Genomic DNA, 16147 nt, shown 5'->3' on the forward strand with positions numbered 1-16147 from the left:
GCAAGCATTGCCTTAAATGTATTTGCAGGAAAATGTTTTTGTCCCATTAACCTATAATAATAAAAGAGTAGTGATTTTTCTGACGATGTCTTCTTGAGACAAAAGGGGAGAACATGATCTTGCCTTGTCATTCAAGTAAGATTTTTGAGTTGCATCTGTAATCCTGGACTCTATTCGTGAGCACTTCTCTGTGGCAATTAGGAGCCTATTACAAGCCATTAGATTGATCAATGTACCTTAAACAATGGGAATGATTTATTTGGTTGAACAAAACGCTCTGCATCTATTGTGATGAGTCTAAGTGGGGGTGCATCCATCAACAAAAGATAAATGATTAATTCAGACCTATTCATTTGAATTCTCCCTACAAAGCCAGCCTCACTTGCCTCAAATCCAGATTATTAGAGCCTCATTTTCAGCATGTTAAACCAGACAGGATGCTGGATTGGGCAATGGATTTTGGTTGTGCCCCTGTGAGCTTTAATTTGTATTTCTGCTGGGGGAAGTTTATTTGAGGACATTTAACTAATTGTGGTAATTTGGTGTGCTCATGTGGCTACACCTGTTTCTCTCAAAGGGGGGTTGGTAGAAACAGCAAGGATGTTTTACTTTGTTTCTGTGGCGCTAAAGCTGTACAGTGCTGTCTGAAAATGACACTTGTTATGATCAGATGAAGCTCATTGAATAGCACAAGTATGAGTATTTTGTCAATATGTTATTACTTAAGGTCTCTTCCTTCTTAAATATAAAGATAAAGCTAAAACCATTGTTTTTGTTTGCTTTAAATGACAATGTCTGATCTACCATGAGTTTGTTTAGGTCATTGTTTCGTTGGTTGGCAGGTGAATAGAGACAAAAGCACTGGAAATAATTGATATACATTTAAGTGCACTGTGAAATAAATTGCTTGACGAGAGGATTTATTGCTGTAGGAAGCCAATAAGATATAAAAGAAAGGGAAATGGCCAAATTGCTTAGACCTGCCAGCAAAGGGATGAAGCTGGTGGATGTCTTCAGTAACACGGCTGTCAAGACGATTCAAATGTTAATTCAAAGCAGGCAGCTGTTGACAACCCAGTCAAGCCTCTGTTGAAGATTAACTACACTTTCAATGCAGACACATTTCAGCCAACAGTTCTATGTAAGATTGATCTCACAGCAGCTCATCAACCTACATTGATAAAAACCATCAGCTAAATGTGGAGGTACAGGTCATCCTGCCAGCATTCAGTGTCAACTTCCATTTCCAGAAGCTGCATGTTCTATTTTTAATGCGGGGGAGCGAGCCATCCGAGGTGCAGTCGGCTGGTAACATTTGAGGACTAAGCTTGGCACATTTTGTGTTAATGTGTTGTTTTCTTCTCTGAGTTGGTGAGTTGTTGTGGAACTCAGCAGAAACCTAACAGTGGAAAATGGCTCAAAAGAAGTTGCAGGTTATGAGGAATTGCTCCATCCAAAAACGAGCATGCATTGTGGATTATGTAATGGTGTTTGGTTCTGACTTCAGACTTCTCCTCGTTGTCTTTATCAGGGAAAGGGAGAGAATGAAGCGAAGCCGCTGCCACTGATTGGAAGGTTTGGCACTTCATTGAAAATAGGAATTGTTGGCCTGCCTAATATTGGGTAAGTAACGTTTTTATTTACATAGATAGTGTCGCCTTCTCCCCATTCACACTGCCTGCACCAACATGTGCTCTGTCCACATCTGAACTATGTCTGCCTCCCATGATGTCATAAATATAAATGCATGAAAGGCAGCATGTAAGCTGAGTACAGTACATTTCAAGACTTAAGAGCATATATTAAATAAAGAAAGAAAAATAGAATTTCAGATACACAGACAACTTTGAGTTATTCACGTTTCTTCACAAAGAGCTTTCACACCTTGTTTTTATCAAAACAAACTAAACAGCATTTGGCTTGATGTTTATAACTCGAAATGTACACAATAGCAGAGAGGCAAAATACCCTGTTACTAAGCAACTTCACATGGACATATTTTCAATGTTTCTTAATAAACGTTCACGTAATGCTTTAAACATTGCATGTTTTAAGGTGTTAAAAGTGAACACAAACAAAGGATTCTCAGTAAAATAGGACACCTTGCTGGCCACATTTACTATAATTTGTGGAGCACATTTTTAAAGAAAACTGTATGAAATTCACTTGTAAGTTCAAGTTACCAAACCCTTTGCTTTAATCACTCAGCTATTACACCTGCATGAAATTGTACATTATTTATGGGCATACACATTTTCTGTTGTGGTCTTTCAAAATGTTTTTTTCTCCTGTGCAAACTATGCTTTAGTGTCTTCAATTGTGATATAACCATTTAAACTAAAGGTTGCAGGTAAAAATATGTAGAAGGATGTTAATCAGAGTCCCGGACCTTTTTTCTTTCTTCTTATTTACTGATGCTGCTTATTTATGCCTTTAATGCATAGATGCAGCAATTATTTGAGGTGTTTCTGTCTGTCAATACATCAATGTAATCAAACACAGTAACTTGATTAAAAGGGTGAAAAGAATGTGAGGTCGTTTTGGAGTTGTTGGAATGTTTCCCTTTATATGAACCTGGAAAGCGAGTTACTCTTCCTGTGATTCGTATCCGTAAGGTGGTCAACTTGACATGAATCTGTACTGCATGCTCAGAGTGTGTGTGAGGAGGCTGACACAGTGACTGCATGTCAGACCTGGTCAGACAAATCCACCTTGTCAGCATCTACCAGGACCTTCAGCAGCCCCAGTGACAGAGTGTAATGACAGGGCAGACCCCACATGTTACCCTTTGAGCTACAGACTGGGCCGCAGCGATAGGTCATCTTCCTCTCAGCTGTCAGGTTCTCATCTTTCTGCAGCTTCCTAGAACGTTTTTTGAGTCAGAACGGTTGTTTTCAAGTAGCCTTAAAACTTTTACAAGGACTGAAAACTGCAGGTTATGAAGGGAAAAAAGCTCATGTTATTCCAAATAAACTGTATAAAGCGTGAGGGTATTTTTTACAGGACTTTTCATTATATTTTCAGATATTTATAACGGAGAATGAACAATTTATAGAATCCCTTTTTTGAGATGTTTCTGCTCCTGCAGATGCAGCCTCTTCACGCAGCTGTTTGTTGGATTTTAGAGCACAAGGATCCAACCCCCTTGAGTCCAGTGTTTTCTTTTCTAAACCCAGCAAAACCACAATTTCTTCCTGGTATAAGAAGAAGAACTCATTGAGGTTGTGGCCTGCCATACCTCATTTAAGTCAAAGTGCAACTCGTCAACCCTCCTGTGGTTTCTTCATGAATGAACCATGTTTGAATGCCAGCCTGCTGTTAGTTGGGCGTAACTGACCGTTCTTCACACACATGGGAAACTTGAGAGTGTGATTCAGCCAATCTCGCAGCTATTCCATCACAGAGACATTTGGTCTTTTTGCTCAAAAGCTCCAAAAGTTGAGTCTGTCTTGTCCATTTAACATGCTATTGTGACACACAGACAAGTAGGCAGTTTATGGCTTAACTGACTCATTGTGAGTCATTCTTAAAACACTTCCTCAGGTCAGCTGCTGAACTTAATTGAAAGGGTCCCTGCCTTTTGACTATAGTGCATCATCCCAGTCTGCTCTGTGTGACTTCTTATGCACTTAAGCTCGTCATGTTTTTATGTTTATGTACCAGACAGAAAATGAAGAAATAACTCATCTCTAAGTCATTTTTTGAAGTTCCCAATTGCCCCATTTAATATGCTTAAAAAGTGGATATGCTAACATTTGGGCATGAACATACTGTGTATGCACTATTCATTTATTTTAACAATAGACAAACAACAATTATTTTCTATTTCATACATTTAGCTCATTGGTCTCCCTGCCTTTTTTACACTGAATTAGACAATTTGCTAATATAATTGATTTGATTGAAGTTAAACAAGCCATTCAACCAGAAAAACAATGCAATCTTCTGATAAGAACTGTTGTGAATACAAATATCATCTATAACAAGGGTCTTGTGTTTTATTCGAACATAGAGATATCCCAGAGATATCACATAGAGATAACACAGATACATATTTTGTGGCACTTTGACCCCTATAAAGAAATTGTCTAAGAAAATATGTGCGTTATTTGCAAATCACATATTTTAATTATGTGTCATGACTGTTCTCTTGTTCCTAATTGTTCTCCACTTTCAGTTAAACATTCTATTTAGCATCTTCCTTTTCTTGGAAAGATTAAAAAAAACATATAAGAGTTAATACTCCCACTAGTGGAAAAACAGTCTGGATCCCCATGGACCTGCATTTTACACTCTAAATTGTAATTATTGATTTAATTAGAAACATTTTCAAACCTGATGATAATGGGGCAAAGTAACTGTGGATTGTCATTCTTTTTGTGATCCAAGGTGACCCAAGAATATCCTTCAAGTATGTTTAAAAAACAATTTAGGTTTGCATACGAAACGAATGCATCACTTTAGCAATCTTGAGCAATCTTATGCCTATAGGTCTTAACAAACAATCATTTCCCCCAATGAGAGGATGCAAATGGGAGTCCTGGATTATAGTTAACTGCCATGCCATTATGACTCGTAGACACTTGCCATTGTCTGTAGATTTTGAAGTACACTTGATCTGCTTGTGCCAGAGAAAATAAATCTCTGTGTGATCGCAACATGGGGCGGCGTTTGGCTGACCCCGTTCAACAGCTGAGATCTATCAAAAATGTAATTTGCCCCTCGATTCCACCTACAATTGATCTATTATGGGATTATCTGACCTTGTAATTGGGCGAAGTATTTCATATAGTATTTCTGAATCAAAAGCTCAAATACTCTATCTCCATTAACCTTTTGGTTTTTTTTGTTCCATTTTCCGAAAAAAAAAAAAAGCCTTAAATAATTTACTGAACTGTTCCAGGTTCATGCAGTCGAACCAGGAGGTTCTGCACACCAGCACTTTTAGATGGATTGACCTCACTGCTGTTTTTATTTTCAGGAAGTCAACCTTTTTCAACGTGTTGACAAAGAGTCAGGCGGCAGCAGAACATTTCCCCTTCTGCACCATTGACCCAAATGAAAGCAGAGTGCCCATTCCAGATGAACGCTATGATTTCCTCTGCCAATTCCACAAACCTCACAGGTATGGGGTCTCATCGTTCACCTATTATTCACACTTCAGATCTGTAGTCGCTGACGGTCTTCTTGCAATAGGTATGAGAAAACATAACAATGTTGTTGACATGTAGCTGCCAGTTCTGTATGATGTATGATTGCTGTTCTACTTCAAGGTTTTCTGTTAAGGGAAAAGCAGAATCATCTGAACCTCCAACACCTGGTTATCATACACATTTATAGAGGCTGTTAAAGCAGGCGGAATTCAGATTTGTCGGGCTATTCTGACAAAGCACTAGTGAGATATCCCTTTTTGACTGACAAGCATTGGTATGTTGAACAGCACAGAGCATTTGACTGCATGAATTTGAGTCACTACTGCCTTTCAAAGAGCAGTATGTATCTCAGTGGCAGGCTTAAACTCAGTTCCTCTTGACTTACGCTGCAACTTTAATACCCGCAGAACAGATTCCATCCACTGCTACAGTATAGCCCAAGAACAATGACATTAAATACCTCTCAGTTGTAAATGATTTAGAGACGGATAATGACATTGTTGTTTTTTTTCATAGGATTTGATTGCAATAAAGAAAAGTCCAAAACGAGCCTTCTCTTTTATGATGTTTACACTATGTTAAGGCTTCTTAAATTAGTGTTGACTATGCCATGTTTTGTGACTATAATCTGATATAAGAAGGTGATAGTTTAATCTTTTAAGTGTTACAATAATATAAAGTTTTACATGACTTTATTGGATTAAAGCACAATGAGGGAGGTTTCTCTTTTATTTAAAGTGATATTAATAATGTTTAAAGTCTGACCTTTTTGCTTTTACTTCCTGGTTTGCAGCAAAGTTCCAGCTTTCCTTAATGTCGTGGACATTGCTGGCCTGGTGAAAGGCGCTCATGCTGGTCAAGGCATGGGAAATGCCTTCCTGTCCCACATCAGAACCTGCGAGGGCATCTTCCACCTGACACGTGAGTCCCAGGTTGAGGGTTGTGCTCATCAGTGAAGCACTCTTGTTTCTACTGTAGCAGTTGGCAACATTTAGTCACAATTTATAGCACCAGTACCGTCTAAGGGTAAGCATAGGCCTTAGTTGTGCTATATAATACCAAGACAATGTCCCAGGACAACTTATCTGGTGCATTCAGATCAACATACATCTCAAAATGAATAAAGCCAGATCAAAACTCATATGTAAGGAATGAGAATCATAAAAGTTACTGTAGCTTAGGCTTCACAAAATCAGTAGCATATTTGTAGTTTTAAAAACAGAACAAGGAGTACCACATGATATAATATCATTCCTAATGACACTTTTGACTAAGGTTAGGTACTGTGAGGATGAAGGTTTCCTTTTCTTTTCCTTTCAGTTTAATACACACTGTTTACATTTCTAATAACAAGTAGCTTTAAATATGATATCTTGACAAATACTATTGCCATTCCTTATAATACAGTTGACAACAATAACAGTTGGAATAATAAAACAAATTTGTAATGATTCCAAATAACTTCTGTGGTACCTGCATGTATCTGATTCGCTCAGCATGTTATTCCTGGTCTGTCCCTCAGAGAGACAGATTTCAAATCTCTTCCCAGGTCTCCCTCAACTTCCTCTGTGTCTCTGACATGGTCTTTGTCTAATACAATTACGTTTCCAGTAATAAAAGTGTTGCAAAGTAGAATCATTCCCATTACAGCAGCTGAAATGAATGCAAAGTCCCCTTTTAAAAATACCTTTTTAAAGAAAGTACTGATTGTATGCTTTTATTGACTTTGCCACTGTGTGAAAGGAGCTCTGATTAGAGAGACGGTGGCAGCAGACATGAAGCTTCCATATAGAAAGGGTTAAGATTAAGACCATTTTGCTACATTGTTCCTAAATTGTTCCTGTGTGTCTCAGACAAGTGTATTACTTTTGTTCCAGCAGATTTCCAATCGCCTCTGACTCCGTAGTTTGTGAGAAGTGGAACTGGAAGACCACCCACTGTAAGACTTAGTAGTGATTTACAGAGGGGACAAGACAAGTGAATTGAGATAAAAAGGTCTGATGTCAGTTCAGTTTTTAATGGCTTTTGGCACAATTTAAGTAATATTACAAAGCCGGTATTATTTTACCTCAAAACCAACAATTCTTTAGTCATTATATTAATACGTTAGTTTTCCTTAGCCTGTTTGGGGTAGCTAAAACAGGTCATAAATATATAGGGTTTGTTGTATTTAAAAATGTAAGCGATAGTTTCCCACAACTGCTTAGCAATGTAGTTTAAACTAAAACCAACTTGTCTTAAATACAGATTACGTAGATTAAGTACTGTAATTGTGGGGGACTATTTTCAGCTGCGGATTAATACACATTTGCTGTAGTACAGTATTTACAGCCACAGGGCAGAATATTACAGATTTACTCAAATTAAAGAGTGCCTTTGGGCATAGTATTGAAGGACAAAGTCCACCAGAGCAACAGTGCAGCTAAATTATATGATTTTATTAGTCTCTGGGCAACAAAAGTGGTAGATAGCACACAGGAATAAACTTATTTGTTACACTTGTGCAATTAGTTGGATCAGTTTGGTCTTTTCAGATTTGACAATTAAAAAATATACAGTACATTAAATGTTCTCAACCGTGACGTTTTTCATATTTCAAATGACAGAATATAATCTCTTTGTTTTCCTGTGTGCCCACGTTTTGCTATACACAATTGTTACTAGTATGTGGGTTATATTTTAAATATCCTTATGTACATCCTTATGTCCTTAAAAACACCCACAGTTCCTTCAATATGTGTATACAAGGTCCTCTCCCAAAACCAAGTCTTTTGTTTCTACTGACACAAAGAAGACAAACATCCTCAACAATCATAAATAGGAAGATCGAAAGCTTCTTCTTTGTGAGTATTTACATCTATCTGCTTTGGCGCGCTATTGTTTCCACTCTTGTGAGGTCCTTGGAAACAATGTGGTATGTTTCACAAGTTAACCATTAAACATAGCTGGTTTTGTTTGGTAATTATATCTGGTGACTGGCAGACTGCAATGTTGAAGCCATTGCTTTTATATAGCTTGTTGTGGGGGATCACACTTTTTGTTTCTGGAGTGGTGAGTTTTTTGTCTTGGAATTAACAGAAGGGCTTTTAAAGTCACCACAGAGAGATGCTCAGCTTTAGTGCCATTAAACATCGATTGTCTTTGCAAAATGAAGACAAAAACAATTGACCTGAGCCTGATGAAGAGGGGAAGTCATGTTTTATTTTAGAGATCAGCATTTATTTTCTACCATTTCTCTGTATGACATTATGTTATAGTGTTTTTTCACTGTTACATTCCTTTGTGATGAGGTTGTAAAATTTGAGGAAAACAGGTTTTACAAAGACGTGAAGGCAGAATAGTTACCAGAGAGTGAGTATACATCTATTGAAAAGTTTAAACTGTTTCCAGGGAGGAGTCTTATTTAATTTGCTTCTTGGTGTTTTTAAATTCCACCAGCATTGTGCACATTATGAATATTTTTCAACCCCTAATGATTTTTGAAAAGCCTGTGTAAACACTGGATTGGCTTTCAACAATACCTACCCAGTACTATGAAGGCGCTTGATGACATCCTGAAAGCTGATTCTGCTGAACGGCTGGTGTTCCCTGGTCTCATAACAAATGGTTTGCAGGCTAAGTGTTCCCAGTGCTTCTGCAGTGACTGGAACGCGGCGGGATCCTCGCGGTCTGAGACAAGACGCAGACATGTTCTACTTCATCTGTTCTTCTGTTCCCCGCTAGCAACTCTGCCAACCTCACCTGGCCTTATTCCCAGATGTTTGGTTTCCAGCAATTAGATGTTTGAATGCTCACCCAGTGTCCCCCTCATCGCTGCAGGAATGCTCTGGTTCACTTCTAATGACGACTTATTTACGGTTGCATGACACTCAGTAAGAATCTAGCCTTAAGATACTGTGGTGAAGCACGTTTAACCTTTAGGGACTGACTGTGGTTGTGGGCAGCGTACTGGAAAGGAGCTGTTATTTTTGGCGTAGACTAACTTTGGTATTCATGCATTTAGCACCTGAACTCCTGGTTAAGTAAAGGCTCTTCTCTCTCCTCCTCTTTAGCTACTGCCTGAAGCAGTCACTAGAAAGTTATCCAATGTTATAAAACAGTGGAAAAAGTTTGGGATATAAAACCTGATCTATTACATGGTATATCTACGGTGGCCAAATTGACAAAATGTGAAATTAAGCGCTGCATTAGCAAAATGCTACAAGCATAAATCACTGCAAAATCAAAAGGCGCTGCAAGAAGCTCAAAACTCAACGGAAACGGGAAAACTAAAAAGTGATGATCGATGCAACAGAGCGTTTCTTGACATTTAGGGATTGTAAAGTTGGCCAACTGACACGCTTGCATAGTTGTACGTGTTTTGTCAGTATATTTGAAATTACTAGGTTAGCTACGTTAGCTCGCTAGCTTTCAACAAATCTGCAATAATATCTGAAGGAATCATTAAATTACATTGATAAAATAAGCCCAGAGTACAACTTTTTATATACATTTCCTGTGACTGATATTTGCTCCAGAGCAGTTAATATGGTAGGATCGCTTTATTCATTCATTAACTTATTAATTAGTCCATGAGAACGTAATCATGAATTAGCTCGTTGATTAAGGCATTTTATAAAAAGCCCAAAACTTTGATGGTTCCAGATTCTCAAATGCGAGGATTTGATGGGATAAGGGTTTTATTGTTATTCAGTGTTGGTAATACAGTAGCACACAATAGTAGCCTACCTTTTTTTCTGTGAGTACTAAAGCTTAGAACCTTACTGTAGATGGATAACTCTAGATACATCTGCAAAGGTCTCTTTTACAAACAGGGACTACTTTCTCCGTCACTGCAATGTAAACCCAGACTTGTGCTTACAGCAACTGTAGCTGTGGTTACAGCAGCAAGAACAACGTCTAAAAATCCAAAAGCCAATGTGCTACCTGTTCAGCCCTTTAGTTGTTTTGCAGTCTTGGTTACCTGGAAAACACCCTCATAAAGCGGTTGGCAGCCTCATGGAAATATTACATATTTATGTTTCCCAGCTAATTATAAATGAAGACATTGGTCTGTTTCCCTCCAGTGCAATATTATTCAGGTTATACATAAGTATTCATTGTTCACTGCAACTGTATTTAGTTTGGTTGCTGTGTGTTAGTGTGTGTATCAAATCGGTCAAACACTTTGGAAGTGTTGCTAGGTGCTAACTGTCTATTACAGTTTTTTGTTTGATGGGGTTAAGTCAGTCAAATACAAATTAACAACATTGGTACCTATGAAGAAATTGATCTGATTCATCTCCCAAAAAAAGTTTGGTATTTAATTTCCTCAGTGACTTCCACATGAATCACCATGACCTGATGAATATTCGAATCTGATGATAAAGAGTGAGTGATTAAATGAGTTGGCTTCACTTTGCTGAATCTGGTTACACATTGTATTTGTGTTTGGTTATTGCATCATGCAGACATCAGCCCACAATACACTAATCGCTTATAGTGAACAAATCAAACTGATTGTTTAGCTACAGGCGTTATGAACAAACCAGATTGACTTTTCAGACCGAGCTGATTTATGGCCAGCCATCCTCCGCACTGATGCCAGTAATGGCTGGTCTCCAGGAATTCTGCCTTTTCACTCACCAACTCACACATTCTCAACTCGACAATCATCCAAAACACCTCGCGCAGCCCGGTGGCTTCCAAGTGTGTGACTATCTAAACAGATCAGGTAAAGAGTGAATCTCTCAGCAATTCAGAAGTTGCTGTTGATGTAATATACAATCAATTGTAATTGGCAGAAATGTCAGTTTATGTTGCTGAAAATCTTTTACAGAGAGATTGTTTTACAGGAGGAATATACTGCTACAGCTGAGCGAGAAAAAACAAGTAGTGAAAACATGTACGCAATAATTTTTACAAAAGTTTGACAATGACATGTTTTCGATCCCCTCATCATTGTGAGTTTATCTAGAATGTCTCTCAAATGATTCAAATCACAGTATACCTGATTAATTTAGTGTATTTCAGTATGACTGAAACTTTTAACTTGAAGAAAGACTTTTTTCATTTAAATGAAACTGTATTTTTGTGCAATTGTAAAGCTTTCTATGTGTAATGGTAAGATTTGAGAGGTATGAAAGTAGTAGTGAAAGTATTAGGTTGTCAATTATTAACATCAATTATTAAAATGCATAGAGGAGTAACACCTAATTGCTTAACAGCCTGACTGGAGTTCGATAAGACATTTCAGAAAAAGTGCTGAAATATGCTTTTGAATGTTTTAAGCTGCCGACTATTACACATTTGGTATGAAGTCTTCTCTTACTGTCACTCATTAATGTTTCCACCACCACGATTTAGGAGCTTTATGTGGGAATGACTCACAATTGATGACAGTGACCATGAAGGAGCATGTCACTCAGAATAACAATGTGGTTCATCGCTGAGTGTTTCATCATTTTTGGACAATATGTGACAGAGACATTTTTAATTGTATGTCTGGCTTTTAGTACAAAGGCATTAGTTATTAGACAAATTGATTCATTGTTGTTTTTGTCTCAATTCTTTGTTGTTATGAGCAGATATATCCCTTTAATACAACAGTGGGAAGAGCCTAGCATAGCTCAATGCATGGAGCTCTATGAAGTAGCTTACCTTTTAAAGAAGGGAAGGTATCAATACATTTTCACTTACTATAGTTTAAAGGTGGGGTAGGTACTTTTGGAGAAACCTGCTCGAGTGCGCTAGCATTTGAAAATACACAGCCGGAAAAAATCTGCCACTTCCTTACAGAGCCCCTCCTCCAACACACACGAACGAAGTTTGTGCACAGATGGAAGGCTGACAGGCAGGTAGGCCATCCAGTTATTTTAGCCGGGTCGATTGGTCGTGTTTTTTACAGTACTACGGCTTCCACAGATGACATTTTTGTATGGATTTTTTGTCAAAGAACTTAAGATATTCATTGCTATCGGGATGTTAAGAGCATTCCATGGAGTATAACAAAAAGTGTATCTCGAGCCGGTTTCTCAAACTTACCTACCCCACCTTTAATACAAGTTCTTATTAATTTTGCAACACCTTGCACGTTTAGCTCATACAATAATGTTTTTATTATATTAGGAACACATTTCCTCATTAATCCATCTTACATTTTGTATCTCTGAATAGTAATTCTGGTGTACCAGTATTTGCTATAATGTGTATACAGTAATTGCTCATCAGTACAAAATAATGGGCTATCAAGCCCTACAAAGCCTGTATGAAATATGTTTTCTGCCAAGGTCATACTTTTGTCAAATTAATGCTTCTGATGAAAATAGAGGGAACAATCTCTGGACAAATATTTAGACGTGAGGACTGTGTTCATGTGTTGGTGTTGTAGAGGCTTTTGCTTTTATTATTTACTTCTATTTAAAATGTGTCTACATAGTTCACTTACCCTCTTACCAATACTAAATACTGTTGCTTGTTAGTGTCAGATTTCACTATATTGTTTCTGTACCTGTTTATTTTTATTTTGTTTCAGTCATAATTGGTACTGTTGTAGCAACGTTAGCTGGTTTATAGGAAGCAAGTGACTCACTTCCCACGCCACACTTCGACAATAATACAGTGTGTTGTACAACAGTCTCAGCTGGGTCCTAGCACCTGCCTTACTGTTGTGTCTTTTTATGCTTAAGGAGAAATTGTAATGTTACTGTGCAAATCAGTTGTAAAAATAAGCCTTCCCCTGCCATATCTGTTGTTTTTGTTTTGTTTATGTCAGTTGTTGTTTTAACCAATACTGCAATTCCAAATAAAGATCATTTAGCCGTGAGGATCTTCCTCCCTTTGTGTGTTTCCGCCACTGTGTTGAGGTGCTGTCACAGCATTTAAATGAGCATTTTGCTTCAGCGTGAATGAAGAGTTTTTGTCAGCCTCCACTCATCGTGGATGATTAGAGCAAAATGTCTCCCCATCTTGACTGGAGATCGCCACGGCTCCAGATAACATGCCCGGTGATTGAAGGTCGCAATATTTTGAATTCTAATGGGGCTGCAAGATGAATTGCCTGAAATAGACTGTAGACTCTTCCTGCTTCCTCCTCGTGCCCCCCTTGCCTGTCCGTTGTGAAAAGAACCACTGGGAATGGCAAGGCCCGATGATCATAGAATTATTGGATGGTGATTCTAAACCCTTCAAAGAGGAGTTGCTATGGAGATCTCGCTCCAAACTGTGAAATGATTCACCTTTGAAAGGCTGGAGGGCCTGAAAGCTGAACACATCATTGTTCAGGTGGCGGTTGGTTAGGAAATTGCTGGTGCCTGTGCAATCAGCAGCACTATAGTAGTTAAGGATCTAAAAAGGTTTGTTCTCTGAATGATGTGGGACAACAGTGGTGTGCATATGACGGTTCCTTTCAATCAAGGCACTCTCATGCTCCACGGTTAAACAAAATAAACTGAATGGCAGAGGTTAAGCTAATGAAAGGGGGAATTATCTTTATTGTTTTTTTTATATTTCATGAAAACTGGAGCCTTCACTATTCAACTGCACACGGATCAGGCTTGTGTCAACGGCTTTCCCTAAATGTAGATTTATTTTCAGTCAGTGATATCAAACATTTTTGGAAAGATGCACCGTTTAACGCTTAGTTTGCTATACAGTCTGCAGTAGACAGTAGATTACATAGGAATTGGAGACACGTTGTGAGGGACAGATATTCATACTATTGAGCACTGTGATTTCTTTTTGAAAGATGGGATCATGTTGAAAACATGAGTGTTTCCCTGAAGGGCTCAAACCCTCCATTTTCTGGTGTCGAACTGCCTTTTAGCAGCCAATGCATTTGCCATAATTGACATACCCAAAGAATCCGCTGAATATGCCACAAACTCTGTTACAGAAGCAGCACACTACAAATTGCTTTCAATTTCATGTATCCTAAAATGAATATCAAGATGATATTTCCTGAATGAACATAAATACCCTTATGTACATTGCTGGTGTGTCTAAGTTGGAAAGACATCCATAATGCGCTTTTCCTGACAGACTCATAAAATAGCTTTTACTGCTCTGAATACCAGGAGAATTGCGGCACTGAGTTTGCATGAGCATTTTAAAAGCAGTGCGAGGAATGCAAGTTCTTTAGATGTGCTCTTACCCATCTTGCATGTGAAAACATGCACAGGAAGTTAGAAGTCAATGAATACTGCAATTTAGCTGAATTATGTTGACCACATATCCTCCCAGGTAGCAGCATCAGAGGAAGCAGCTCAATCAGTATTGATCGTGACTTCACTGAGATGACTGCCTTGTCTGTGTTGCTGACAGAAAAGTAATGATATAAACTGGCTCCAGCTCGCTTGTCGGTTTTAGGTGTGAAGCTTGTACAAACTAGAACTGATTGCTTATATTTGTATAAGATTCAGTAGTATGTCCTTTTTTTACAGTGTTACATATTACAGTGAGGTTAATGTAAAAAACAATGTCACTGAAATCAATTAGTTTTCTCAGTTTTTTTCCCTTTAAATGCCTGTCATTGAGTTTTATCTTCTCATGCTCCCCTGCCTGCAGTGCCGCTGTAAGTCCATAATTTTGCAGAGCTTAGCCTGATCCCTAATCAGGCCATTGAACACCACTCACCCTCTGGTGACTAATCCCTTTGTTCTGTCAATAAAGGAGCACCTGTTAATAGTGTCCTCAAAACATACACAATATAAAATGAAGCAGTAAAATTCAAATTGTGAGACAGATATGACTCCTGTAACCGGGCCTTTCCAACCTCTTTCTTCCTTTTTTTGTGTGTTTTAACTGTCTTGCATGTGGCTTTTGTGTGGCGCCGCAGACTCATAAGAGCTGTCTTCACAGAGCCCTACCCAGACCCAGTTGTTAAAGGACTAATTGTGGAGATTGCCCCCTCAGATTTCTCTCCTCTCTTTCACCTCGGGCATTTGTTCTCCGGCTCTAAGCCTTGAATGGGACGGCGGTAAAGTAGATGTGAATGTTAAATTAGGCGAAATTAATTAAAGCAAATTACTTTGGAATATGTGGCAGTCAGAGGAGAGTGTCAGCTGATGACTAAATAGTGAGTGATCAGCTGCTCCTGCTCTGTGAAAGCCTCCTTCACATTTTGATTTATCAGCTTTTTATTGGCAATGGATAACAATGGTTAGAAACCGGTGATCATTATTTAAAAAAAGTAATAAATGTGTTTCGAAATGATTGTGCTAGCTTTAGGTGTTTTTGTCACATTTACTGATATACAGTCATACATCCTGATCCCATTAACAGTGATTTATTCGGATCATGAGTGTTTTATAAACCATGAAAACCTGTTCTTCGCTCCTCATTAATATGCACTAAATTAAATAACAGACTCTTATGAATCTTTACATTTGAAACACAGAACTGTACATCATAATTGTTTATAGTATATGTATATTCTTGCAGCTAACAAAATGATTACATTGCATTATATTTTCTGAGTTCATGCAGACAATAGCAAATTTTCCTTCCAATCAGTGATGAACAGGGAGCTGGTAAATTGGAGCAGCAAAACAATAATTCCACTGATTAGCCCCTTTCTGTGCGGCGTAAGTGAACTGTTTATACTGTGGAGTACCCCTGCAAGAGGAAAGGAACCAAAACAGCCTGATTAGGCAAAGAGTAATTGGATAAGTTCATTTCACCATGAGGACAACGCACAGGATGACAGCTTGCACAAAAGTCTATAGCTTCTGTCGAGTCGCATGAGTAATAAGGACACTGGCAGACGATTTCTTGATTTCTGTCACTTTTGTTGTTTGGATGTGACTGATGAGTGATGATAGATTCTAAAAGCCCTGTAGTTTAGTTTAATCAAGTATGTTTCCCTTCGTAATACAGTAGAAGAACAAAATACATTAAGGTCTGTCTGTGGAAGATCACAAAGGGCTTCATATTGATTCAGTTTACAACTATAGTGTCTCAGAAAACACTAAAGAGATTGTTTCAGAGGCAATGGTTCCTTTAGTGAAAAAGACTGA

At 38.2% G+C, this 16147-nt stretch overlaps 1 protein-coding gene across 1 annotated transcript in view; it reads left to right on the plus strand.

Moving 5' to 3' along the window:
* The first annotated feature begins 1319 nt into the window (after positions 1 to 1319).
* LOC307029701 (obg-like ATPase 1) overlaps positions 1320 to 16147 on the plus strand; it is a 38963-nt gene continuing 24135 nt past the window's right edge. The window contains exons 1-4 of the mRNA XM_079665779.1: positions 1320 to 1433; positions 1532 to 1623; positions 4982 to 5125; positions 5947 to 6074. Coding sequence (XP_079521905.1) covers positions 1413 to 1433; positions 1532 to 1623; positions 4982 to 5125; positions 5947 to 6074 — 385 coding nt within the window. The 5' untranslated portion in view covers positions 1320 to 1412. The remainder of the gene's footprint in view (positions 1434 to 1531; positions 1624 to 4981; positions 5126 to 5946; positions 6075 to 16147) is intronic.

This window comes from Notothenia rossii (genome assembly GCF_949606895.1).
Source record: "Notothenia rossii genome assembly, chromosome: 2".
Classification (NCBI taxonomy): Eukaryota; Metazoa; Chordata; class Actinopteri; order Perciformes; family Nototheniidae; genus Notothenia; species Notothenia rossii.